The sequence below is a fragment of the Erythrolamprus reginae genome, chromosome 4 (assembly GCF_031021105.1).
Source record: "Erythrolamprus reginae isolate rEryReg1 chromosome 4, rEryReg1.hap1, whole genome shotgun sequence".
NCBI classification, from domain to species: domain Eukaryota; kingdom Metazoa; phylum Chordata; class Lepidosauria; order Squamata; family Dipsadidae; genus Erythrolamprus; species Erythrolamprus reginae.
Window position 1 is genome coordinate 106,833,421 of NC_091953.1, and position 25,763 is coordinate 106,859,183.

Genomic DNA, 25,763 nt, shown 5'->3' on the forward strand with positions numbered 1-25,763 from the left:
AAAAACACATTCCTGTTGCCTTTTGGAAAAATACCTTTGAGACGACCATGCCTGGATGACTGGGAATCTCCACAGACCTTTTAAGCACTTACTAGAAAATAAGCCCTGTTGAATTCAAATTACATATACAGTATATGGGGCTTATGAATCCACAGTTGGCTGATCTTTATGTTGCCTATCAAGTGAATATTTTTTTGCTACGAGTAATTATTGCTCAAAACCCAACCTGTAAGATAGAACAGAGGAAATACTTTCAGTTTTGTTTTATTGTAACGTCTGTAACTACAGCTTATTCATCTCAAAAAAGCAAAAGAAAAAATAATAATATTCCAAACCCTTTAAAAATACCTACACTTTTTATTTTAAAAAATAAAAACTACCTAGTATACCATTACTGCTAACAGCATTTGAAAAGGGATGCATTGTACAAGGATATCCTACTGTAACGTTCGTGGCTGCGAGAATTGTTCTTCTTCCTCTTCTGCTGCTTTGGTCTTAGGTTTCAAAGAGTTTATTAAAGGCTGTTCCAATTTCTAAAACCATGTCAGAGGCTGTCATAGACCGTCCAAATTTCTGAAAGGCTTGGTTGTTGCACTGCCTTGTAAGTGAGCATGCTCCAAATGCAGCCACTAGAAAGGGATTTTGACTAAAATAGAAACAAGAATCCCAATTAAATGTGAAATGAGCATGACTATTCCCCCGGAGCACAAACCAACTAACACACTAGTTCTCAGGCCAGTGCAAATAGGATAGTGAGAACACTGAAAAGAATAAGAATGATACGAGCTCATTGGCCTACCAGATCAGAGTTAAAATATGCTATACGTCCCAGACCTGTTATGTCCAACTGTGGGCTAAAATGCAAGTAACAAGAAAAACATCCAGAACCAGGTAAGGATTTCTCAAAGGGAAAAGGACCCGAATCGATTCAGTAACGTAAGAAAAAAGCAAGCATAAAATTAATGTATTTACCAGTTCCTGCCTGATGAACTTTGCGAACAGTTACACCCAGTGGTGGGTTCCTACCAGAACAGATAAGGACGCCGCAAAGTAGCAAAAGTTGAGCTGCGCATGCAACTTCGGGTGACTTGCGCGCATGTGCGTCCCAGCGTGTTTTGGGTTCTGCACATGCGCAGGAAATCTTATGAGGGGAAGCACACATGAGATTTCAGTGGTTTTTTGCTTCTGCACATGTATGGAAGCAAAAAAAATTTTGCAAAAATCTCACACGCACCCCCTCGCCAGATTTTGCTTCCTGCTCATGCACAGAAACAAAACCAAGCTGGGACGCACGCACACGCAACATGCCTGAAGCTGCGTGCGCAGCGCACCAGTAGCAGTGGTAGGAGCAATCCGCCCCTGGTTACACCAACCATTACAATATTAGCCATGATGCTGGGTCTTATCAGCTACTGACAGAAATTTATTCATTTGTTTATACAGTGGTACCTCTAATTAAGAACTCCTCTACTTAAGAACTTTTCTAGATAACTGGGTGTTCAAGATTTTTTTGCCTCTACTTAAGAACCATTTTCTACTTAAGAACCTGAGCCCAGAAAAATTTCCGAGGAAATTTGAGAGTGGCATGAAGGCCCGGCCAATTTCCTGACATTCCCTCTGGGTTTCTCTCTGGCGCAGTGTATGGGAGGCAGCCTCGCGCGGGGTGTACATGCTCCTCCTCGCTGCCTCAGAGTCCCTCTTTTTTTTTTAAGCTTTAAAGTTTTGGATTGTTTTGATTCCTCTCACCTCATCTTCTTCCTTCGGCAGCAACTGTCCTCCTCTTCTTCCTCGCCTCCTCCCACCAAATTCCAAGCTTTTATTTCTTTCCTAATGGGTTTTCACACATTATTTGCTTTTATATTGATTCCTATGGGAAAAATGCTTTTACTTGAAAACATTTCTACTTAATAACCTGGTCACAGTAGGAATTAAGTTCTTAAGTGCACCAGTTGCGGCCCTATTTGGACCGGGAGTCACTGCTCAGTCATTCATGCCCTCATCACCTCGAGGCTCGACTACTGTAATTCTCTCTACATGGGGCTACCTCTGAAAAGTGTTCGGAAACTTCAGATCGTGCAGAATGCAGCTGCGAGAGCAATCATGGGCTTCCCTAAATATGCCCATGTCACAACAACACTCCGCAGTCTGCATTGGTTGCCGATCAGTTTCCGGTCACAATGTAAAGTGTTGGTTATGACCTATAAAGCCCTTCATGGCACCGGGCCAGTTTATCTCAGGGACCGCCTTCTACCGCACGAATCCCAGTGACCAGTTAGGTTTCACAGAGTGGGCCTTCTCCGGGTCCCGTCAACTAAACAATGTCGGTTGGCGGGGCCCAGGGGAAGAGCCTTCTCTGTGGCGGCCCCAACCCTCTGGAACCAACTCCCCCCAGATATTAGAATAGCCCCCACCCTCCTTGCCTTTCGTAAGCTCCTCAAAACCCACCTCTGCTGTCAGGCATGGGGGAATTAAGATAATCTTTCCCCCTAGGCTTCTACAATTTATGCATGGTATGTTTGTATGTATGATTGGTTTTATAACAAGGGTTTTTAACTGTTGTAATATTGGATTTTTACATTCTGTTTTTTGTCACTGTTGTTAGCCACCCCGAGTCTACGGAGAGGGGCGGCATACAAATCCAATCAATCAATCAATCAATAAACAAACAAACAAACAAACAAAGTAGAGGTACCACTGTATATCAAATTTAGAAACCACCCATTTTCTTCACAGGGCGGCTCTGGATTGTGTAAACTGGGCATATGCTGAATTGTTCTATAAAAGTATCTTCAAGGGAAGCTGATCAGAATGTATGACATGCCTTACCCATTTGTTTTTTCTGGTCCTGCAAGAAAGGCCCAGTGTGCTAGGACTCCTAGGGACCCAGAAAGGATGTCTCCTTGTCCCCCACACCTCCTGCTGCTTCCTTCATGGCTACATACAAGCACTGTAACATAAAAAATACTCAATCCTTATTGAACAGAGCTGTGGGAGAATTGAAAAAAATGTAGATATGAAATGCAGCAGGCATTATATCTTCACTTGCAAAGTTCATATTTTATAAGATTAATATTTAAACACTGTTATATTTTTACTTTTGCATTATTGCACTAACTTCAAAGGTTTAAGAAAAGAACTTCTTTAGCAACAACAATTTTTATTTAATACTATAATCTATACTATACTATAATCACTATAAATTTTCAAACAGCTCGGATGGTTAATCTATGTATATTTTAAAATAATAAAATATGATGCTAATGTTGGAATAGTGACCGTGATAAAATAATCAACTTTTGACCAATGGCTAGCAAAAAAACCTGCTGTACTTCCTTTATTTTTGATATATTAAATGTATGTATCAGCATTTGGTTTTATTTTCTGATTGCATCTACCCAGCTAGGGAAAAAATGTTTACATTTATAAAAATATTTGCTCTATGTTTCTTCCATATACCTTTTTCTCCATCTGAAATGAGGTCTCGTTCGCCTTTCTGAACAATTGTCAAATTCCCCAAGGCTTGGCTGAGCCTTAACAGACAGCCATGATAATCATTGTTATCTACAGGATCTCTAAGCTAGAAAAGAACAAAGGGTGAAATGATATAGAATTAATTGCAGCAAGTAAAGAGGAAAAGGGCTAACTTTCATTTGTACTTTTATGTTAAGCTTTTACGTTATGAATGGTTATAGCTACCTGCTCAACTATAGTCTCTACCAGCCATACAATAAATGTTGCCATATTTATAAATCTTACTATGCCTCACTTAATTTGTTCACAAGCAATCTGCACTTATTTGTATAAAAGTAAATGGAAATATAAAAGAACAGGTAGAAAAATACACTCAAAGCAAGTCTCAGACTTAGAAGGATTCAATCAAACTTCTCGAACTTGCAGGGTTTTTAAAATTACAATGTGCTTCCCTGGACACAATGGCGAGGAATGCAACAGAGCTGGAAAGTTAAGATGTGTGTCTTACAGCCCAACATGTACCACCCCGACCCAATGGCAACAGCAGCCTGGCTGCTTCCCTTCATCACCATCTCTTTATTGAGAGGGGTGATAGTTGGGGCAGGGAAAGATGCATGGAGTGAGACATGGCTCCCCTTGCTGTCTCTTCTCCCCCACTGCCAGGCTTGGCAGGACTCCTGACCCTTGCTTAGCCATCCGCCATCTTTAAGGAAGCTATTTAGGGGTGGTAATTGGGGCCGGGTGGGCCGCAAAATGCACGGCCTCCCTTTCCAGCTCCATCGCGTCCTTTGCCATTGTGTCCAAGGAAGCCTGTTGTTATAAAAGAAAACTTCTTATGAATTTGATTGAACTCGGGAGAAGTTTTCTTTTACAAAGAGCTTCCCTGGACACAACAGTGAGGAACACGATGGAGCTACAAGTCTCAGATAGGACGTGCGTCTCGCGGCCAACCCTGCCCCACCCCCACCTGCCACCCCCAAATTGCGCCTCACTGTGAGACGAACTTCCTACCTGACACTTGTAGCTCTGTCGCATTCCTTGCAGTTGTGTCCAGGAAAACACATTGTAAAAGAAAGCTCACAACTTGCGAGAACTTGTGCTTCCCTGGACACGATGGTGAGGAACGTGATGGAGCTACAAGTGTCATGTAGGACATGCCTCTTGCGGCCCAACATGTCTCACCTGGCAGAAATGAGCCTTTGTGAGATTTGTCACGCTACCACTGCTGCCTCGAGCATGACTCTGCAAGGCATATTGTGCCATTGCATGCACGCATGAACTGCAGCACTACTGCAAGGTTCGACATACCAGCACAGCTGTGAGTGGCAGCATCCCAGCTGTGATGGTATGAAAAAGCTTGTGGCAGTCCTGCAGTTTCTGCATGCAACGGCACAACAAGCCTTGCAAAGTCCTGCTCCATAAGATGGTGGCGGGCAGCCACTTGGCCGGCGTGAAGGACAGGGAGGGGAGGCAGTGGTGACGGGACCATCCAGTCCCACACTCGCTGCCTACTGCACCAAAATAATAAATCCTTCCCCTAATAATAAGGCCAGGGCCATATTTCAGGGGTGGAAAGAAAATAAGACCTGTCGTATTTACAGGAAACAATGTAGAAACCATACATAGATTATATACATTAACGTGGGCAGCCATGTGTTTATTATACACTGCTCAAAAAAATGAAGGGAACACTTAAACAACACAATATAACTGTGCACATTCAACTTTGTACAGAACAAAGTACTCAATGAGAATATTTCATTCACATCTGGGATGTGTTATTTGAGTGTTCCCTTTATTTTTTTTTAGCAGTATATAAAGAAGTAATTTTGAGACTTAATGTACTGATAACTGCATTATTCTCTGGGTGTCATTACAGTGTGGTAAACTCTTGTCCTCTCAGCTGGTTGACAACCTAGAAATTTATACTTTAAAAAGCCTAAACTGGGCTAAAATCACAAAGCCCATTTAATTAATTATTGAAGTTCTACATTAGCAATATTGAATGTAATTTGGATTTGGGGTACCTTCCCTCATGGAAATAAAATTAAGAACTGTATGGACTCACCATTGCTTCATAGAGTCTGCTAAATTCCATAGCATTTGGAGTAAGAATAGCTCGAGGATAACCCTGAATAAGAGAAGGCTGTTGGGCAATGAGCCATAAACCATCCTGCATGGGACAATAAGAGGAAACATTTAATGACTGGCTCAAAATCTTTTTTAAAAAAATTAATAAAATTATCATACTTACAGCATCAATTACAATAGGAATTCCTTTGACCTTGGATTTTTCTATAATGCCCTGTTTATTGGAAAAAATACTTTTAAATTAAACATAACACTGAAAGGGAAAATGCAATTATTTTTTCTCCTTTTGTAAAAAGCAATACATTTTAAATAAAAGGCAACTTAAATATTTTAAATAAAACAGAGTAAAACTTAACCCATTCCAAACAATAAAGCACCTCTTCTAAAAAGCGCATTGTATGCTTTGTATCACGTTAATTACTCTTGCCATTTTCCTTTCTCTTCCATAATATTTTCACCAAAAATATGTTCACATATAGCTTCACGCTTAGGTGTCGTGAATCTACTGAAGACTTACCACGCATTTAAAAGCACATATTAAAAATGCATGCAAAGCAAATACAAATAGCTTTTTAAGATGAAAGTAAACTGTAAAACATTTAACTGTAATAATCCCATTCATTAGAAGACAATATATATGTAGCTTATCACCCAAGTTGGTAACTTGTAAGTATGAGACTTGCTACCTGTTTATATTCAGTAAGCTTCCCTACCAATTTTGGTGGGGGTGTTATTTTCTTCTTCGTAGTTTATGCATATATGTATATATGTATGTATGTGTGTGTGTGTGTGTGTGTATGTATTTATGTATGTATGTATGTATGTATGTATGTATGTATGTATGTATTTATGCAATTTTTTTAATGCCACCCTTCTCCTTAGACTCAGGGTGGCTTACAACATGTTAGCAATACCACTTTTTTTAACAGAGACAGCATATTGCCCCCACAATCCGGCTCCTCGTTTCCTTGATTGGAGTACAGTGTTCCCTCGACTTTCGCGGGGGATGCGTTCCGAGACCACCCGCGAAAGTCGAATTTCCGCGAAGTAGAGATGCGAAAGTAAATACACTATTTTTGGCTATGAACAGGATCACAAGCCTTCCCTTAACACATTAAACCCCTAAATTACCATTTCCCATTCCCTTAGCAACCATTTAGATTATTACTCACCAGGTTTATTTATTAAAGTTTATTAAAAAAATATTTATTAAAGGCGGATGAAAGTTTGGCGATGACATATGACATCATCGGGCATGAAAAACAGTGGTATAGGGGAAAAACCCGCAAAGTATTTTTTAATAAATATTTTTTTGAAAAACCGTGGTATAGACTTTTTGCGAAGTTTGAACCCGTGAAAATCGAGGGAACACTGTATTGTTTGCTGCTTGATCATTTGCCTGGTGTTAAGCCATGCTTATCTAGGTGTTGGCTGCTGAAAGGGATGTGTTCGGGTCTTCTTGTTTCCTTCTTAGCTTTATTATCTCTTGACTGTATGTAAAAATGTTGCTTACTGGTGTTCACGCTCTGCTACTCTTCAGCCTGTTTGTCTTACATAGTGACTATTACAGTTCTTACACTGAAGAAAGTGGCTTTAGTGGGAATTGTTGAAGAACTCAAATGAGCTTTTTTTTTTTTCAAAAGGCAGCTGGACTGTTTTTTGTTTGGGGAAAAAGCTTCTCATCCAAGAAGTTCATCAGTTCTGACGGTGGGGGAGGGCGCAATGGAAGGATAGTAGTATTTCCATGCAGTCATCTAACACTCTCTGAGAACTGTTGAGTCCACTTGGGGATTTATGTGGACTTTGCTGTCTTCATAAGAGTGACCTAAGGCTTATGCCGTTTTAAAACATACCACATGGGAATTTTTTCTCCTTTCAAGAAAAACTCAAGAGGACTCTCAACCAACAAAACACTTGTGCACTTTCAACCCAAGAATACAGGCATAAGCTTGTCCACCCCAAGGATAAAACATCCCGAGACAAATTGAGCAATGTGATATAAGCAATACAATGCAGTAAGACACATCCAGACCTGTACATTGGTGAAACAAAACAGCCATTTCACAAGCGTATGACACAACAGAGGAAATTAAATCCATTACGACAAGATTCAGCCGTCCATCTCCATTTGAAAGACAAAGGTCATTTGTTTGAAGACAGCAAAGTCCACGTTTTGGATAGAGAAGAGTTTTGTTTGAAAGAGGGGTAGAAGAATTGAACACCTCAACCGTTAGAATTGAACACCCCTCCTTCAACAGAGGAGGAGTATATCTCCAGTATATGACACAGCCCTTGCACTAGTTCCAAGACTCTACAACCTATTGTACCCTGATTCACGTAACCCTGAGAGCATAGATAAATCCCCAAGTAGCTGTTGGAGAGTGCTAAGGATTGGATGACTGCAAAGAAATACAATTCTTCTATCTGCCCACCTCCTCTATCAGAACCTATCCTTCCACCCCACACCATCCAGTTTCAATTGTCAATGCCTATTCTTAGGCATCTCTCTCTCACTCACACACACACACATACACACCCATCATCAGAACTGATGAAGCTTCTTGGATGAGAAGTAAAAAGTTTTTTCTTCTTTCTCAAAGAAAAAACAGTCGTTACCTTTTGAACAAAAAAGAACCTTTGTGTTCTTTTCAACAATACCCTGTAGTGCCATGATAGAGAGGCATTCACAATCTTAAGTAACAGGTGTTACTAGAAGTTTATTAAATGGAGCCCGATAGGCAGGCCACCTTTATTTTGGCATTCATTCTTTCCTAAGAAAAGTCAGTGGAACAAGAAAAATACATTCAAAACAAATACTTAACACCATATCTTGCACAGGGGTATACTGGCGGGGGTTATAAATACCGTGTATATTTTATAGAAACTATTAACTATGAATTGGCCCTCAGAAACTAACCATTGCCTGAGTTTCAACCATCTGAAACAGCTTGCTTGCAGAAGCCACAAATAAACACAGGATGTTTTAACCATTTCTATTTCAATTATTCTGCCTTTACAACTTGCAAGCCATGCAACATTGGTTAAATTTCTGAAATAGCATAAAACATTAGAAATAAATAATAATAAAGCTGACACTCTCTTTTTTAAAAAAAACCAATAACATCCAGGCAATGTACTAGTAATATCTTAAGAAATCCAAATTACCTTGGCATGTTCAAGTAATAAATCATCTCTTCCCAAACCTGGTCCAATGACAACTGAGTGAAGTCGTGGTAACCAGCTTTCTACTTCACGCACAGCATCAGGACTGTCACTAAAAAGAAACATCAAACGATGCAAATTTTTTAAAAAAGAGTCTTCCAGTTTACCACTATCCCATTTTTCTTTCTGTGCATCTACTAGTAGCATATATAGAAATTTTCCTGAAAACATAATTCATCACATATCGTATGATTAAAAGTATTAATATCCAGTACTTTTGAAAAACAATTGGGATATTAATTTATTCCTACAGAAGCATGATATACTACAACAGAACAAGAGCGGTAGGGGCAGGGAATACATTCTGCCTCTCATAAGAGCCGCTCCCAATATTACACTTGTAAAGAACTGTATTCTGGTTAGCAGTATTGGTTTTCGCATGAAAACCGAACCCTTCACAGTATGTTTCACAATTGAAAGTGCTGGTTATGGCCTATGAAGTCCTTCACAACAAAGGATTTAATTATCTGAGTGACAATCTGTCTTTCTTAATTTCTACCCACCCCATACAATTAACCTCCAACCTCATATAATATTTACAATGTAAGTCACATGCATTTACTTATACATATCTTGTACGTATACAAATTTTGAGGCATTGCTGAAAATTTGTTAAAGCTCTACATTTAACTATTTGTTAAAGCATTACATTTTGCTTTAATAAATAGCGGTGGTGCAGTGTGTGTGTGTCTTGACTTATTTATTATTTATTTATTTATTCAATTTTTATGCCACCCTTCTCCTTAGACTCAGGACGGCTTACAACATGTTAGCAATAGCACTTTTTAACAGAGCCAGCCTATTGCCACCACAATCCGGGTCCTCATTTTACCCAACTCAGAAGGATGGAAGGCTGAGTCAATCTTGAGCCGGTGATGAGATTTGAACCGCTGACCTTCAGATCTACAGTCAGCTTCAGTGGCCTGCAGTACAGTACTCTACCTGCTGCGCCACCCCGGCTCCATACAGACTTACAGTTTCGACTCAGCCTGAACAAAAATCCAAGAAGCGTGAGCTTTTATACTTAAGGTATCACTGCTTATGGGAGAAAAGAGATACCTTGGTTTGGGTACCCTTTTACGGGGTTTAACACAGAGTTTCTCAAACTTGGCAATGTGTTGATCAACTCCTATAATTCCCCAACCAACCAGTGCTAACTGGGCAATTCTGGGAGTTGGTTTATACATTTTAAAATTGCCAGGTTTGATAACATTGTTTTAAGTGACTTCAGAGAGCGACTTCCAGTTTCTGAAGCAATCCAAAGCGCCCCAAGTCTTCAGAGAGAAGCGGCATACAAATCTAATAAATTATTATTATTATTAAATTATTATTACATGCCTTTAAGAAACTGTGTGAAAGGAGAAAAAGATATCTCAATATAATTTTCTGAAATGATCCCAGTTTCAGCAAGATAAACTTAAACTGTTGTTGAAAATGAAGGAATGCACGTGACACATAAGGAACCCTTGTATAGATAATTTTGAATATTACTCTGTTAATTCTAGGCACACTAATTTCACCTTACCAACCTTAAGATACTCTAGTCTTTAGACAGATGCGAAAGGCAGTGGCGGGTATGATGATACCAGGGATGGGTTCTAACTTACCTCACTGCCGGATCACTTCCTCCTGCACCACATGGGTGCACATGCATTGTGTGCTGCACAGACGCGCATTGCCTTCTCCGGGTCCCGTCAACTAAACAATGTCGGTTGGCGGGCCCCAGGGGAAGAGCCTTCTCTGTGGCGCCACCGGCCCTCTGGAACCAACTCCCCCCGGAGATTAGAACTGCCCCTACTCTTCCTGCCTTCCGTAAACTCCTTAAAACCCACCTTTGCCGTCAGGCATGGGGGAACTGAAACATCTCCCCCTGGGCACGTTTAATTTATGCATGGTATGTCTGTGTGTGTGTCTGTTAGCATATGGGTTTTTTAAATATTTAAATATTTTAAATTTGTCTGATTGCTTATGATTTGTTTCTACATGTTGTGAGCCGCCCCGAGTCTTCGGAGAGGGGCGGCATACAAATCTAAGTAATAAATAAATAAAATAAAATAAATAAATACATTGCTGAAAACCAAGCTTCTGCGCATGCGCAGAAGCAAACAATAGCTTCTGTGCATGCACAAAGCCAAAAACAAAATGGTGTCGCCTAGAGCCAATTTGGGAGCATGACCAACCGGTGATCGCTCCCAGTTCAGCAAGTGGGGGGAAATTCCCGCTACCGGTTGTATAGAATCGGTGTGAACCGGGAGCAACCCACCTCTGGATGAGACAAACATGTCACTAAAACATTATGAATTGGAATTTTGGTAACATTTTGAGTTAAGAGTCTGAGTTATATACCAGTTGGCTAAGTATGTACTTTTTTCATATCCAAAGGAAGACAGAATACTTACAGAACTGGATGAACTATAAGCTCTGGACTGTAAGATTTTATTACAGTTGCTGCATCTTTGGTACAAAATACATGAGATAGATCTGCCCCCTAAAAAAAAATGGTCACATTTTCAATCATTGATAACATTTATTTAAAAGTTCTCAAAATTAATTTTTTTCCCTCTTGATTTCATGCTGAAATTCAACATTCTCAGGTTTCTCTTTTCTTTCTATCTTAAATAAAAAAGTAAGTCTCACTAAAACCCTGTTCAGGATTAGAAATAAACATCCTTTTTATATTTAAAAGCCAATATCTAAATCTCCCTTACTTTATTAATAATAAAATAATACATTCAAGTTAGGTATGAACATACAAGGGCAGTTTGTCCCTATGAAATTTGCTGTGCAGTCAATAAAAAAATGAAATCCACTTTTGAACTAACTTGTTATAAATACAGGTGGTCCTCGACTTATGGCAATTGAGCCCCCATTTTTGTCGTTAAATAGATTTTGCACCATTTTATAACCATCCTTGCTATAATTGTTGTGAATTACTTCAGTTGTTAAATTAGTAACACGGTTGTTAAATAAATCTGAATTCCCCACTGACTTTGCTTGTCAGAGGATCGGAAAAGTTCATCACGTGACCCTAGAACACTACAAATGTCATAAATATGAGTCAGTTGCTAAGCCGCTGAATTTTTATCATGTGACAATGGATGCTGCAATGGTTATACAGTGTTCCCTTGACCTTTGCGGATCCGACATTCATGAAGTCTACCATGGTTTTTCAAAAATATTAATTAAAAAAATACTTCGCGGTTTTTTTTTTCTATACCATGGTTTTTATTTATTTATTTATTTATTTATTTATTTATTGGATTTGTATGCCGCCCCTCTCCGTAGACTCAGGGCGGCTAACAACAGTAATAAAAAACCATCATATAAATCCAATACTAAAACAACTAAAAAACCAAACATCCATACAAACAAACATACCATACATGAATTGTAAAGGCCTAGGGGGAAAGAATATCTCAGTTCCCCCATGCCTGATGGCAGAGGTGGGTTTTAAGGAGCATACGAAAGGCAAGGAGGGTGGGGGCAATTCTAATCTCCGGGGGGAGTTGGTTCCAGAGGGCTGGGGCCGCCACAGAGAAGGCTTTTCCCCTGGGCCCCGCCAAACGACATTGTTTTGTTGATGGGACCTGGAGAAGGCCCACTCTGTGGGACCTAACCAGTCGCTGGGATTCATGCGGCAGAAGGCGGTCTCGTAGATACCCTGGTCCGGTGCCATGAAGGGCTTTATAGGTGATGACCAACACTTTGAATTGTGACCGGAAACTGATCGGCAACCAGTGCAGACTGCGGAGTGTTGGTGTTACATGGGCATTTTTGGGAAAGCCCATGATAGCCCTCGCAGCTGCATTCTACACGATCTGAAGTTTCCGAACACTTTTCAAAGGTAGCCCCATGTAGAGAGCATTACAGTAGTCGAGCCTCGAGGTGATGAGGGCATGAGTGACTGTGAGCAGTGACTCCCGGTCCAAATAGGGCCACAACTGGTGCACCAGGCGAACCTGGGCAAACGCCCCCCTCTCCACAGCTTAAAGATGTTTCTCTAATGTGAGCTGTGGATCGAGGAGGACGCCCAAGTTGCGGACCCTCTCCGAGGGGGGTCAATAATTCCCCCACCCAGGGTGATGGACGGACAGATGGAATTGTCCTTGGGAGGCAAAACCCACAGCCACTCTGTCTTATCAGGGTTGAGTTTGAGTCTGTTGACACCCATCCAGGCCCCAACAGCCTCCAGACACCGGCACATCACTTCCACTGCTTCCACTTTTCCCATCCAATGACGTCATAAGTCATCGCCAAACTTTCATCCGCCTTTAATAAATATTTTTTTTAATAAACTTTAATAAATAAATATAGTGAGTAATAATCTAAACGGTGCTAGGGGAGTGGGAAATTGTAATTTAGGGGTTTTAAGTGTTAAGGGAAGGCTTGTGATACTGTTCATAGCCAAAAATAGTGTACTGTATTTACTTCCGCATCTCTACTTCGTGGAAATTTGACTTTCGCGGGCGGTCTTGGAATGCATCCCCCGCGAAAGTCAAGGGAATACTGTAACTGTGAAAAAAAGAGTCATAAGTCACTCTTTTCAATGCCATTGTAACTTTTGAATGGTCACTAAATGGACTATTGTAAGTCAAGCATCCAATTACGGTCCAACTGGATGGTCCAATTATATGACTGTTCCGATTTAATTGATAACTAAATCCAATACTTATCCCTCTCCTGTGCAGGGTGTTTTATATAAATGTCAGAAGCTTTCTTCTTCTTCTTCTTGGCATAGTGCCTCTGGACCACTTGCCAAATTTATGAAGTAACAAGTCAGGGCCAGAACTTCACAAAGGAATCAAATTTGAAACACAATAGGTTAAAATATCCAGCCCATCCTGAATAAATCAAATTATCCAATTCATCGTGTAATTCAAACTTCATTCATGATTAATTAGCAGCTTTAGTAATTACTATTTTCAAAATTTCCAATACCATTGTACACACTATATAGCTAACATCTACCCACACTGATATTCAAATTTATAGATGCAATGACGTACATAGTTACTATCAACACATTAAAATCTCATTTTACTGAATAAATTAAGACATTTAACCAATACAAAACTATAATTTTTGTCCATTTTGGGGAACAGCGTTCAACACACTTTTTAAATAGTTCAACTATGTGTTCAACTCTGTGGAATAAAGAATATTATCTTTAATTGTACTCCACACAAATGTTAAGAAGAAACATACCACTTTGAGAGCAGAAATTGCAGCAAAATATGGTGCCCCTGTATACCTGCATATGAAAGGGAAAAAAACAGAAAATATATACTTTGCTTAAAAAGTGACTGAAGAACTTGTACCATAATGTGTTTATGTGATATATTAAGTAGAAACATTACATTACTTTATCAATACAGTTCTACTGATATTTTCTTGGCATAACACTTCTGTTAAATATAGTAAATCTAACATTGCCTTGTCTTTTCACACAAGTATTAACATTGTATGATATGCAGTTATTCTATCATGATTTATATTCACTTTTAAACTGTAAAATGTGACAAGAACATCCTAAATTACTGATTATCATATATCTTTAGTGAATATACTCACAAAATAGAAACTGAAAGTTTATGTGCCATATAATTTTAAACTAAAATTTTAGTAAATTTTAATATTTCATAATATTTTCCACTTATTTCTCCTATCATCATATCCCAAAAACATTTCTGCATTCTCTTCCTTAACAGTATTCTTTTTATGAGATAATAATTTAAATAATAAATTGTAAAATTGCAATTAGATGACGACTCTTAAAAGATACAAACAGAACTCTTATGAAGGTTTCACTGATTTAGTGGGCTAACATTCTATTAATTATAAATAGGATACACATTTATCACTCTATTTTGTGTATTTCAATATTTCTTTTAATGAATCATCACTTACCCAAACTAAAAATGGCCATTATCAAAATTATCACTCTAATCTGATAAATAATAAAAATAGTTATATTCTAACAGTGAAGAAATATGACTGCAATCAGGCCAATGTATTTTTTCCTTTCTATCATTTTCTCCAGACTAAAATGTAACATTCAATTAAAGCAGTAACCTTTCTAATTAGAATCAAGCTAAATTTGCAATATTTGGAACATACAGAAGAAAGGTGCCCTTGATAAACCTCTAAAGGCTAAAGCATGAATTTGCTATGACACCTTCAATTGAAGATTAAAATCATGCCTTTGCTCCCCAAGTATGTAACAGCAATATGTGTAGTTTTATTTGAAGACAACTACCTCCATTTAAGAAAGAAAACCTTGTAAAATTTAAAAATAATTAATTCCTGCACAAATAACTAAAAATATTAAAATAACTAGTATAAAAGTCATACAAGTAAAAAACAAAGATAAACAGTAACATCTGAGATAGAATAGTACCAATACATACATGTGTACGTTTTTATTTAACTTACTCTTGGCATCCTCCAACAATTCCTATTCGTCCATCTTGGCCTTTATGTTTTTTGGCAGTTAAAGGTGGAATAACATTTCGTACCAATTGAAATATATTTTCCATTTCCTTTATGGAATGTGTTTTGTGAACTGAGAAAGATCTCTCTATAACTAGAAAAAATAAGGACATTTAAATAAATATTACAAATATAAACTTTTAAGATTAGTACTGTACATTAAAATTATGTATTCACAGATCAGAATTTGTGTCTGAAGATACGTAAAACATATTTGTATTGTAAATATATTTTAACAACCCAAGTTCCACATAATCTTATTAACAAATAAGCGTAAAATGTGTGGTTTTGTTTATCAGCCTGAATAAATCACACTTATTCCCCCCCCCCCCCTGAAAAATCACCAACTTTATAACAGATATAAAAACATTTCTAGTTTGGGGAAATCAATTGTTTTAGTCTTCCACATCTAGGTATGGTCACAGTTACTTAGAAGCACAACAAATCTCTTCAGAAAGGACATATGTTTCATTCTGAGATATCTCGTTCACTATGAAACAAAGGTGTACAAAATGTACTAAACATATTGATCTAAGTAAATATTTCACGTTGAGCAATCAAGTTCCTGTTTATTTGTTTGTTTTCAACTTTTCTATTAATGATTTCCAAAATGTAATATGCAGTTTATTGGGAGGAAATGAGGAAAAAAATGGAGATGTCTCAACTATAACCTAAACATTCTCTTATAATTAGCTCTAGGCAACTGGTTTTCCATAAATCAATTTTTCCAAGCCAAGTTTTACTTGTTGCATGCCAACTACCTGAAATAACACTGTCACTCCAGGGAGCCCAGACTAACAGGATGTAAAGTATATATTGACTTATCTTATGCAAGAAACTCCAAAGAAAGAAAACACTACAGCTGATTAAGAACATATTGCTTAAGAATGAAAAAATTTCAAGAGGTAGATGCTAATTCAACAGTTAGGCAAATTATGTTAACTTTTCTTGTATTGATTAAATAATGATGGTGTGGTTCACATCTGAATTAGTGACTCTAGTTTAATCACTACTAGTTTAATCACCACATTAAACTAGTATTATTTTTATGTTGCGTTTGTGCAACAAAGCTTACTAACCAATCATAAAGCATTCCAAATGTTCAGAATGAAACTGAATCTTAATGGAAGCTTCACTAAAAGAGAATATATAGGGCTGAATTGTGCAGTCCTCTAAGTTTGGTTGTTTCTATGCAGACATTCAGTACCCAACTAGGTAACATAATCAGTGCAAATAAGTGTGGGGTTTGCTCTCTGTTCACCCCACCGAAACTGGCAGGGCCAGTGACTGCATAAATAGCTAGTTAAAGCCCACATTAGCGCACACTGATGTTACCTAGTATTAAAGCACTGTAACATCTGCAAGCAAACAACCAAAATCAGTGAACAAAAACAACTCCACAATTAATGGAAGCTCAAAATGGATTTATATCAAATACACAGAGCTGGATTCAGTTGCAGTTACCTCTGGTCCTGAAGAACATCGGCACAGTGAGCTATGAGAGTTGTTCTAAAACCAGTTTTCAAATTCTGTTCCATGGCAGGTTGGAATAAGATGATAAGAAACTTGTGCACTGCCAAAAATCTTCTAGACCTCTATGAGTGGAAATATTAAGCATATCCTAACATGCACAATTTCCAAGGGTAACAACTGAATACAATAGGATTTTCAAGCATCCTTTACATGTTTCCTCAATTCAATCTCCAGCAAATCCTGTGATATGCAGGGTGCCACAGCGAATGTGCTGGGGGACAGGGGGGAAGAATTCCCTGGCACTGCAAGCTATATGAGTTCCATATTCCCCTACTTAAAACTTTGTCCACTGTATTACCATGCAACTATGCAAAACCTATTGTGCATGAAAAAAGCTTTAAGAGCATCATAACAGCTGCTTTATAATGTAAATTTAGTAACCAGGAAGTGCTTTCAGAGTTACTTAACGTAACTCTGCAATTCTTCCAGCTCTAATAATCATGTATGGCTGGAAGATCATCAAATTTGCCAAGGCAAATTCTGAGAATCAGTGCTAATAATTTATCAGAAACAATTAATTTGAAAGATTTTAATGCTTAATGAAGTCGCAAAGCCCTCAAATGAAGAAGAATATGGGTACTTGGGAGAGGCAGAACTGGGGAAGAATAGTGAAGGAAATGTAGTAAAGGAAAGTAGTGCTATTGGTTGCTATTGACAGCTTTGCTGTTTAACAAAAGAAACATTCCTCTCCCATCTAGTAGGAAGGGTTGATGAAACCCTTCTATCCACTATAAGCCATGATTTTAAAAAAGTTTTAAACAAGTCACTTTTTAATTGGTCATTATATACAGTACTGCAATTACTTATACAGTATGCTTGTAGTTTTTAAATGGTTAATTTTGATTCTAATGAAGATATGTTAAATTATTTTAAATATTTAATTCTAGAAGTTTACGAGCACTGAATATCTACCTACATGGATTTTACTGTCAATATATAGAATGTCATTTTATACATCTAAAATGGTAACTTACTGTTCTACATCTTTAAAAACACTGAACTATGTGTGCTACACATTACAATGATGCATTCCAAAGCAATGCTCAAGAAAAGCATAACTTTAAATAAACTCCATGTCTACAGAAACATTTTTATTCTCTGAGCACGATTCCTTTTTTAAACAAACCTCAGAATACCAAGTATAATTTCACTGATTATTAGAAATATACACAACGATGTACACAAAACCTAATTGGTACTGTAGATCCATGTATCATGAATACAAGAGGATGAAGTACCTATGGGAGGAGATAATGTTGCTGTCATAGAATTATAGTTAAAATTTTCTCCATACGATCGGTGATTTGATCTTTGCGAAGGATTACTTGATACAAACTGGGACCTTTGTGATACCGTGGAAGAAATTCCTGCCAACATCTGTCCCAGCATCTGCAACATCTGGAGCTCCCTGGCATGCTCTGCTTCACGTCGTTTGTCTTCAACTTTAAGCCGTTGTTCTTCATGTTTATAAAACTTATCTTCGGTATCCATACTTTGTTGCAAAAACCTTTCCATCATTTTGTCCAGTGTTAAATTTGCATGTCGCTTTTTTGATCTTTTAGCCTGAGATAATAACGGTGGTGCATTGGTGTGAGCATTAATTTCTTTAAAACCTAAAAACAAAAGCAATAAATAATAGAAGTAATAAAAAGTGTCCCTAGAATTTCATATTTATCTACGTAACATTCTAGTAAATATTCATTACAGTATAGCGTAGAACTTAGACTATAAGATGCATCGGTGTATAAGATGCTCCAAGATTTCAATGAGGAAAGTAAGGGGGAAAAATTGTCCTCTCCAACTTCATAAATTCACATGCTTAGATCTGATAGTTGACATATTTTTTAAAAAAACAGAAGTTATATCAAAGATAAAATTTATAGTTACATTCCTTATAATATATTGCATTATATATTGTGTGCCTTGTTTATTGCAAAACTGGGCCTGTTTTTTTGCAAAAAAAGACCCATTTTTTACCCATTTTTGTGAAAAATGGGGCACAAAGAGGGCTTAGGAAGCCTGCAGAGTGCTCCTTGGGAGCTGAGGGAAGGCAAAAACACCTCCATTTTGGCAAAAAAGGGCCCATTTTTCACCTTTTTTTGCAAAAAAAAGGGAGGGGTGTTTTTGCCTTTTCCCCAGCTCCCAGGAGCATTCTGCAAGGCTCTCAAACCCTCTGCACATCCCATTTTTGCAAAAAAACAGGCCCATTTTCTGAAAAAAATGGGACTTTGGGACGGGACTTCAGGAGGTAAAAAATGGCTGTATTCGGTGTATAAGACGCACTGACATTTACCCCCTCTGTTAGGGGGGGGAAAAGGTGTGTCTTATACTCCAAAAAATAGGATAATGCCTGGTGGAATATAGTCTACTCCAATGTATTCTTCATAGAAATTAACTGAACGCAGTTCATAAAATATTAGCCCATAATCAATCAGTCTTTGTAAGGGTGTTGTGATTTTTGAGGTAAAATCTCTAAAAAATTCTGCTTGTTTTAATCACGATGCCAGTATTTAGGTGGTTTACAAGAAAACTCTAATAGCACTTCCACTGCAGATAATTATCATCAGCTTATTTCCTGCTTTTACAATATATTACAAGGAATGTAACTATAAATTTTGTCTTTGATATAACCTTTGTCTTTAAAAAATGTGCTAACTATCAGATCTAAGCATGTCAATTTATGAAGCCAGAATTAGGTAAAATAAAAAACAGAGTAGAACACCACTGTTATTTTATATGAATAATTTTCTAAAAATGTTTGCAGAAAATAGCATTAATAAAAATACAATACTGTACTGTTTCTTTTACACAGAATTTGTATAAAAGGCCTATCAAAAATTAGCTTGAGAAGTAAATGGGTATTAAAACTGAGGATAAAGAGGATGCTTTTATATTGTGAATTTCCCATCCTTCATTGAATCAAAAATTCACTGAGATCTCAAGACATGTCAGACTTCTTTACAGGTAAATGAATGTGATAGTGACTTCAGGAATATGAAGCGTCTTATTTAGAAAATTCAAGACAGATATTTCCAAGGTGTTACATCATTTTTTGACTCCTTGCTGTTGCTGGGTAACTTTTTAACATGTTGGCATATACAGGATTATTTCTGGTTAAGTTAAATGAAACACTTATAATATGATTAATAGGGATTCATTTTAAACAAAGTGCAGATATTATAACAAATGAAATTTACTAACACTTACTAATATTAACCAGCCTCTATCTAGGAGGTAATTAAAACCTTTTCAGTGAATGATATCTGAATGATTCATGCTCTAAGTTGTGTGATTAGGTAAGGCACCTTATCTTCTTCAAATCAGATTTCTTCAACATATTGCACCATATCTACTATCTCTCTCAATGTGATGGGGGAGATAGAAAACCAGCTCATTTGGGAATGACAGCTTGGAGATGCTAATTTTATCAAGAACGTGAAAGGTGACAGCTGTGCTGGTCCTTTTTCTTAAGATATTTGATAGACAAAGGTGGGATTGAGAATATAACAAAATATGTTTATGGCTTGCAATCTTTGGCATGTTCATTTTTTACGCCAACCTCACAGAGCACAACAATGCTTTCGGTAATCAGTGGCAACTTTTAAGATTTGTGGATTTTAACTCTCAGAATTCCCAGCCAGCACTAACTCCAACCCTCTTAAAAGTTTCAGAGTTTTAGAAATAATGCTTTAAAGGGAACTCCATAATTGTGTGTGTGTAAATGCTTTTCTATCAAGTCAGCTGGTATACCCAGGTAATTTGATAGTATGCTTCTTCCCATATTTGTGTGTGTATATATATGTATATCCATAAGCCCTGGTACAAGCTGATACATGAGATGAGCCTGTAGCCTAGAGGCTAAGGCCACTGCCTTATAAGGCAGAGCCCCAGATTCAAATCCCGTAAGGTGTGGCTACCTGATGAAGGCAAATAAGCCCGAAATAGAGCTATAGTAGTCTCCCTTCCTTTTCATTACACACACGCACACACACTGAAAGAAAGCCGAATATGCCAAGACCTTCACATACATACATACATACATACATACATACATACATACATACATATATACATACATATGTAGATTGTTCTGAGTTCGGATTTTGCCCTGTGTAATATTTTGCATGTCTATTACACAGGGCAAAACCCGAACTCAGAACAATCTACATACATATACCCGTGAAAATCTTTCCCCTGGATCAGCTGATAAGGGAAAATTTGTGGCTTAGAGGGTAAAAGCAGCCAGTTTGAATCCTGGCTGATGAGAGCTAAATACTGTAGCTTGAAATACATCTATACTAGTCTCTCTCTATTTCTTTATCAGTTCTTTGGAAGTTTGAAAACACACACACACACACACACCATCCATCCATCCATCCCCATGCTCAATGCCACTGTTTCTGGGCAACCAGCAAAAAGATCGCAGCTTCAGCTTCAGCCTCCATGTAGCAAACACAAGAGTCAGGTTGCAAGAACTTAGCTAAGGTAGGGGAAGCAACTCACCCACAACAAAGTATGGTTGGAAATATATTTTAAGCATAGCAACTCACTTTCAGCAGGTGGTAGCGGGATGGCGAAGGGGGGGCATTCCACTTTGATGGCGTGGTCGGCGTAAGACGAGCACTCGCCCGAGTCGTCCTGGAAGTTGTCCGGCGGGGGAGACTCCAGCTCGCCCCCATCCTCATCTTCCTCCTTGTCCTCGTCGTCGTCGTCGTCCTCCTGCTCCTCGATGTCCGCCTGGCGGGTGTTGCGGAGTCCGCTGTGTCTGGCGGAAGGGGGCGCGGCGAGCACCATGGCGGGCTGGCAGTGGCTTTCGTCTCCGGCCGCCGCCACCACCATCACCCCCGCGGGGGTCAGAGGCCGCTCGGCCCCTCCGAGCCCCTCGAGGCCGTGGCCGGCTTGCCTGCAGCTGAGGATGCGGTCCATCTCCTCGTAGTACTTGCAGATCTTGCGGGCGTGCCCGTTCTTCTTAAGCCCTTCGCGGGCCTGGTAGTACTGGCGCTTGAGGCCCTTGATGCGGATGCGGCACTGCTCCGGGGTGCGCTCGAAGCCCAGCTCGGCCAGGCGGCAGGCCACGTCCCGGTACACATGGCTGTTGCGAAAGTTGCCGTCCAGCGCGCTCTGCACGTCCGCCTCCCCCCAAATCTCCAGCAGCGCCCGCGTCTCCAGGTCCGACCAGAGGAAGCCCCGCGTGTTGGTGATCATCCTCCTGCCTGGCCAGCCGGGGGCCGCAATGGCCGCGCCCGCCCGGGCGGGGAGGCGAGGAGGAGGGCGGCCGGCCGGCAGAGAAACGGGCGGGGGAGTGGGAGGGGGCGGCGGGGACCGCGAGCGAGACGGGGGGATCAACGCCCACCGCGCCGCCCGGCCACTCCACCCTCTGCGCGGCTTGCCGGCGGCGGCCGAGACCCCGGCGTTGCGCCGGGCCCCCTCCTCATCCCTTCGCGGCCGCCCCCGGCCTCGGCCCCGCCCGCAAAACTTTCCCCACGCCGCGGGGCTGCAGCCGGACCCCGCCGTGGCGGCTTCGGTTGGAGGCGGCTGGCGCAGGCCTGGGCTTTTTAGCCGCCGATGCGGCGGCCGCTCCCTCGCCTCAGGCTGCGGGAGCTCAGGAACAGCGACGGTGACGGCGCTTGGAGGGCCGATTGCCGGTTCATCGCCTCACTCGCCCCGGTGACGGTGGGAGCTCAGCGCCGAGGAGAAGCTTTGAGCGGGTCTCTTCTTTCTCCTTCCCCGCTCCGGAGGGCCCAAGCCAGCCCGGCGTCACCAGCGCGCGTTGCACTCGGTCCCCCTCCCCTCCGTGCGCGCACACACACCAGTCAGTCACCAAGTTCGCGCACAAAGCGGCGGAGGCTCGGGGGTCGCAACTTCAACCGCGGAGAAGGGAGGGGGGCGAAGACAATGCGACTCGCTCCCCCCACCACCTCCGCTCCTCCTTCCCCCCAAAATGGGGTGGCTCCCTTCGGGATCCGGTTCCAACCGACGGGTCTAAGTCTTACGGCGGGTAGGGAAAGAGATGGAATTTCGGACCCAGATCCACAAAAGAAGCACGCAGCGCTCCTTTAAACCCGGCCTCCCTCGGCCAGACTTCCTTTCTGCAAATAAAGGAGACGTGCATGTGTGGCTACAGGATGGATAGATGGACAGACAGACAGACAGATACTGAAGATAGATGGGAAGATAGATAGATGTGTAGATAGGAAGATATGAAGATAGATAGACAGGCAGGCAGACAGACAGACAGATACTGTAGATAGAAAGGAGGATAGTGTAGGTAGGTAGGTAGATAGGAAGATAGAAGACAGATAGATATGAAAAGAGATAGATAGATGTGTAGGTAGGTAGGTAGGTAGGAGGATAGATATGAAGAGAGATACATATGAAGAGACATAGATGTGTAGGTAGGTAGATGGGTAGATGGGTAGATAGATAGATAGATAGATAGATAGATAGATAGATAGATAGATAGATAGATAGATAGATAGATAGATAGATAGGCAGGCAGGCAGGCAGGCAGGCAGGCAGGCAGGCAGATACTGTAGATAGATAGGAAGATAGATAGTGTAGGTAGGTAAGTAGATAGGAAGATAGAAGAGAGATAGATATGAAGAGAGATAGATAGATGTGTAGGTAGGTAGATAGGCTGGTATATTGGTAGGTTGGGTGGGTAGATAGACAGACAGACAGAGATACAGAAAGATATATGGACACCACACACACACCACTAATGTGCCCCAAACAAAGTCTTTTCGGCTCCAAAAGAAAATATGCCGTTTAAATACCCGAATAAAAGTTGATTTTTAACCAAAGCCCCAATTATGTTTATTTTTGCAGCCTTTTTTTCCATCAGGATCTCTTATAAAGGAGAACACATCATAGTACTGTAATATACTATTTCCTTGAAAAATACTGGATCGATGCGCTTGAACCGCAGTTTGGTGAACAAATGGCCACTGAAGTCTTGCATTACCTGCCAAACCCTAAATAAACGCGTTGGCTGAGACCGCAGAAGATATTACAACCAAATGAAAACAAGACATATTTTGGGTTCCAAGTACTTATGCAACCCGAACGATTCTCAGGCAAATTTGCCCCGCCTCCGCCAAAAGCACTTCGAGAGATGGTGTATCTGGCTTCTCCAACCATTCTACTTGCGCATAAATTATTATTAGGGGTACGCTGCGATAGAAAACACCTGGAAACATCTAAATTGGGGATCTGCCCCTTGGAAAGCCAATTCCCTATCTACGAAACGGCATATGGAATGATGTTCAATAGAGCAAATCCAGGCACAGGTACCAAAAAATCCCCCAAAACAAACTATGCCTAGCGTAAAGACCAAGAAAAAAAATAATCCCACAGGTATTTAGTGGCCCTTTTGTGATCTCCAAACAAAATCGAGAAGGTTTAACTTTGTAGCTTCAAGTTTGCATTTTGAGTTGTGACTAAGGCCAAGAACTTTTTTTTTGTTGGAAAAGATTGTGCATGTTCGGCTACAGGATGGATGGATAGATAGGGATAGATAGGTAGATAGATAGGTAGGTACATAGGTTTGTAGATAGGTAGGTTGGGTGGGTAGATAGACAGACAGACAGACAGAGATACAGAGATATATATGGACACACACACACACACACACACACAAAACTAACCTGCCCCAAACGAAGTCGATCTGCTCCAAAAGAAAACACAGGCCGTTTAAATACCTGCTAGTTTTGTTTTAAATACCTACCAGAGTAACTTTGTTACTCTGCCTTTATGAACGTGCCCAACTGAATCCACTTCTCACCGAATCGGTGCAACTCCGCTGTATAATACTCCACGCTGTATAAAACTCCACGCTGTATAAAACTCTAAATACTGCTGAGTAATCAATCATTGAACTCCATGGCGCTTGCTTCGGAGTAAAACGCCAGGTATCCAAGCAAATTTCTTTCCGACACACATACACACACGTATTCTTTTATGGGTGTTCCATAAAGCAAGAGGGGTGAGATGCAGACAGTACGAGAATGCGAGCTGTCAAGACCACCTCAAACAACATGACTCCAGGTGACTAATTGAAAACAAGTGCATTCATTGCCGACGCGTAAAAGTTACGCGTTACGCACGGGAGATAAACACTCCAAAGACCGCTCCGTACCTTTTCCATATTGCAGCCACAATAGAATCAGCGCCGAGGCCAATGCTATGCTTACGTAAGCGCCCCTTCCCCAAATCATTCCCGCGGGAGAAAAGCGCCAACCGGGTCCTGCTTTGGCTATCCCGCGTCCCCCGCCAGTTTGCGCGCTCCGCTCTGCGCTCCTCCTCTTACCTCGCCACCAAGCGGGGCTCGCGCTACCTCCTGCCAGCCACACAAGCGAGCGACTGACACAACCCATCGGCGCTCCTTCCGGGTGGACGGCCCAGCTGCGGGAATGGGAACGCGCAGGCCGCCCTCTTCCCGCCCTCGCCTTCCCTCAAGAGCGCCGCCCACTGCGATCGTAAAAGCCAATCGTAGGTCCTCTCTTTCATTTGATTGACATCCACAGAAAGTTGAGGGGGAAGGCCGCGCGACTATAAGTGCAGGATTTATTAATAGAATAGAATAGAATAGGAAAAGGGGCGTGCATAAGTGCACCTTTGTGCCTACCGTTCCGGTCCTAATGTCTTTTTTATCTTTTCTATCTCTACTTTATACTTATATTATGTTAAACATACTACAATACAATACTATATTTGTATGATTAAAAAAAATAGAATAGAATAGAATTCTTTATTGACTAAGTCTGACTGGACACACAAGGAATTTGTCTTGGTGCATAGGCTCTCAGTGTACATAAAAGAAAATATAGATTTGTCAAGAATCATGTGGTACAACACTTAGTGATTGTCATAGGGGTCAAATAAGCAATGAAGAAACAAATATTAATAAAAATCTTAGGATACAAGCAACAGGTTACAGTCATACAGTCCTAAGTGGG

General features: G+C 40.3%; 1 protein-coding gene across 5 annotated transcripts; it reads right to left on the minus strand.

Annotated features, from left to right (window-relative positions):
* Positions 1-248: 248 nt before the first annotated feature.
* Positions 249-25,261, minus strand: NAXD (NAD(P)HX dehydratase). Of its 5 annotated transcripts, none has more exons than XR_011559054.1 (11): positions 21,357-22,101; positions 18,045-18,419; positions 15,217-15,367; positions 13,990-14,035; positions 11,184-11,272; positions 8,728-8,836; positions 5,726-5,776; positions 5,540-5,644; positions 3,457-3,577; positions 2,827-2,985; positions 249-646 (listed from the first exon to the last, which is right to left on the minus strand). XR_011559054.1 is itself a non-coding variant. In XM_070751187.1 (11 exons), the coding sequence occupies exons 1-11, from the start codon at positions 22,009-22,011 to the stop codon at positions 496-498; spliced, it is 1,974 nt and encodes a 657-aa protein (XP_070607288.1). In that variant the 5' UTR covers positions 22,012-22,172; the 3' UTR covers positions 249-495. The 5 variants fall into 5 exon arrangements, 4 of the variants coding, with proteins under 4 accessions (XP_070607288.1, XP_070607290.1, XP_070607289.1 ...); XM_070751187.1 differs by having other exon boundaries at positions 2,827-2,947; positions 21,357-22,172; XM_070751189.1 differs by lacking the exons at positions 18,045-18,419; positions 21,357-22,101 and adding an exon at positions 25,115-25,261 and having other exon boundaries at positions 2,827-2,947.
* Between the last annotated feature and the right edge of the window lie 502 nt (positions 25,262-25,763).

What these genes read in the sequence shown, in the direction of transcription:
- NAXD (XM_070751187.1), bottom strand. Translation starts at nt 22,011, where the DNA reads ATGATCACCAACACGCGGGGCTTCCTCTGGTCGGACCTGGAGACGCGG. An exon ending in AACATTATCTCCTCCCATAG is followed by an intron (nt 15,368 to 18,044) that starts GTACTTCATCCT and finishes TATTTTTTCTAG; the next exon opens with TTATAGAGAGATCTTTCTCA. An exon ending in CTTATAGTTCATCCAGTTCT is followed by an intron (nt 8,837 to 11,183) that starts GTAAGTATTCTG and finishes GTTTCTTTTTAG; the next exon opens with TGACAGTCCTGATGCTGTGC.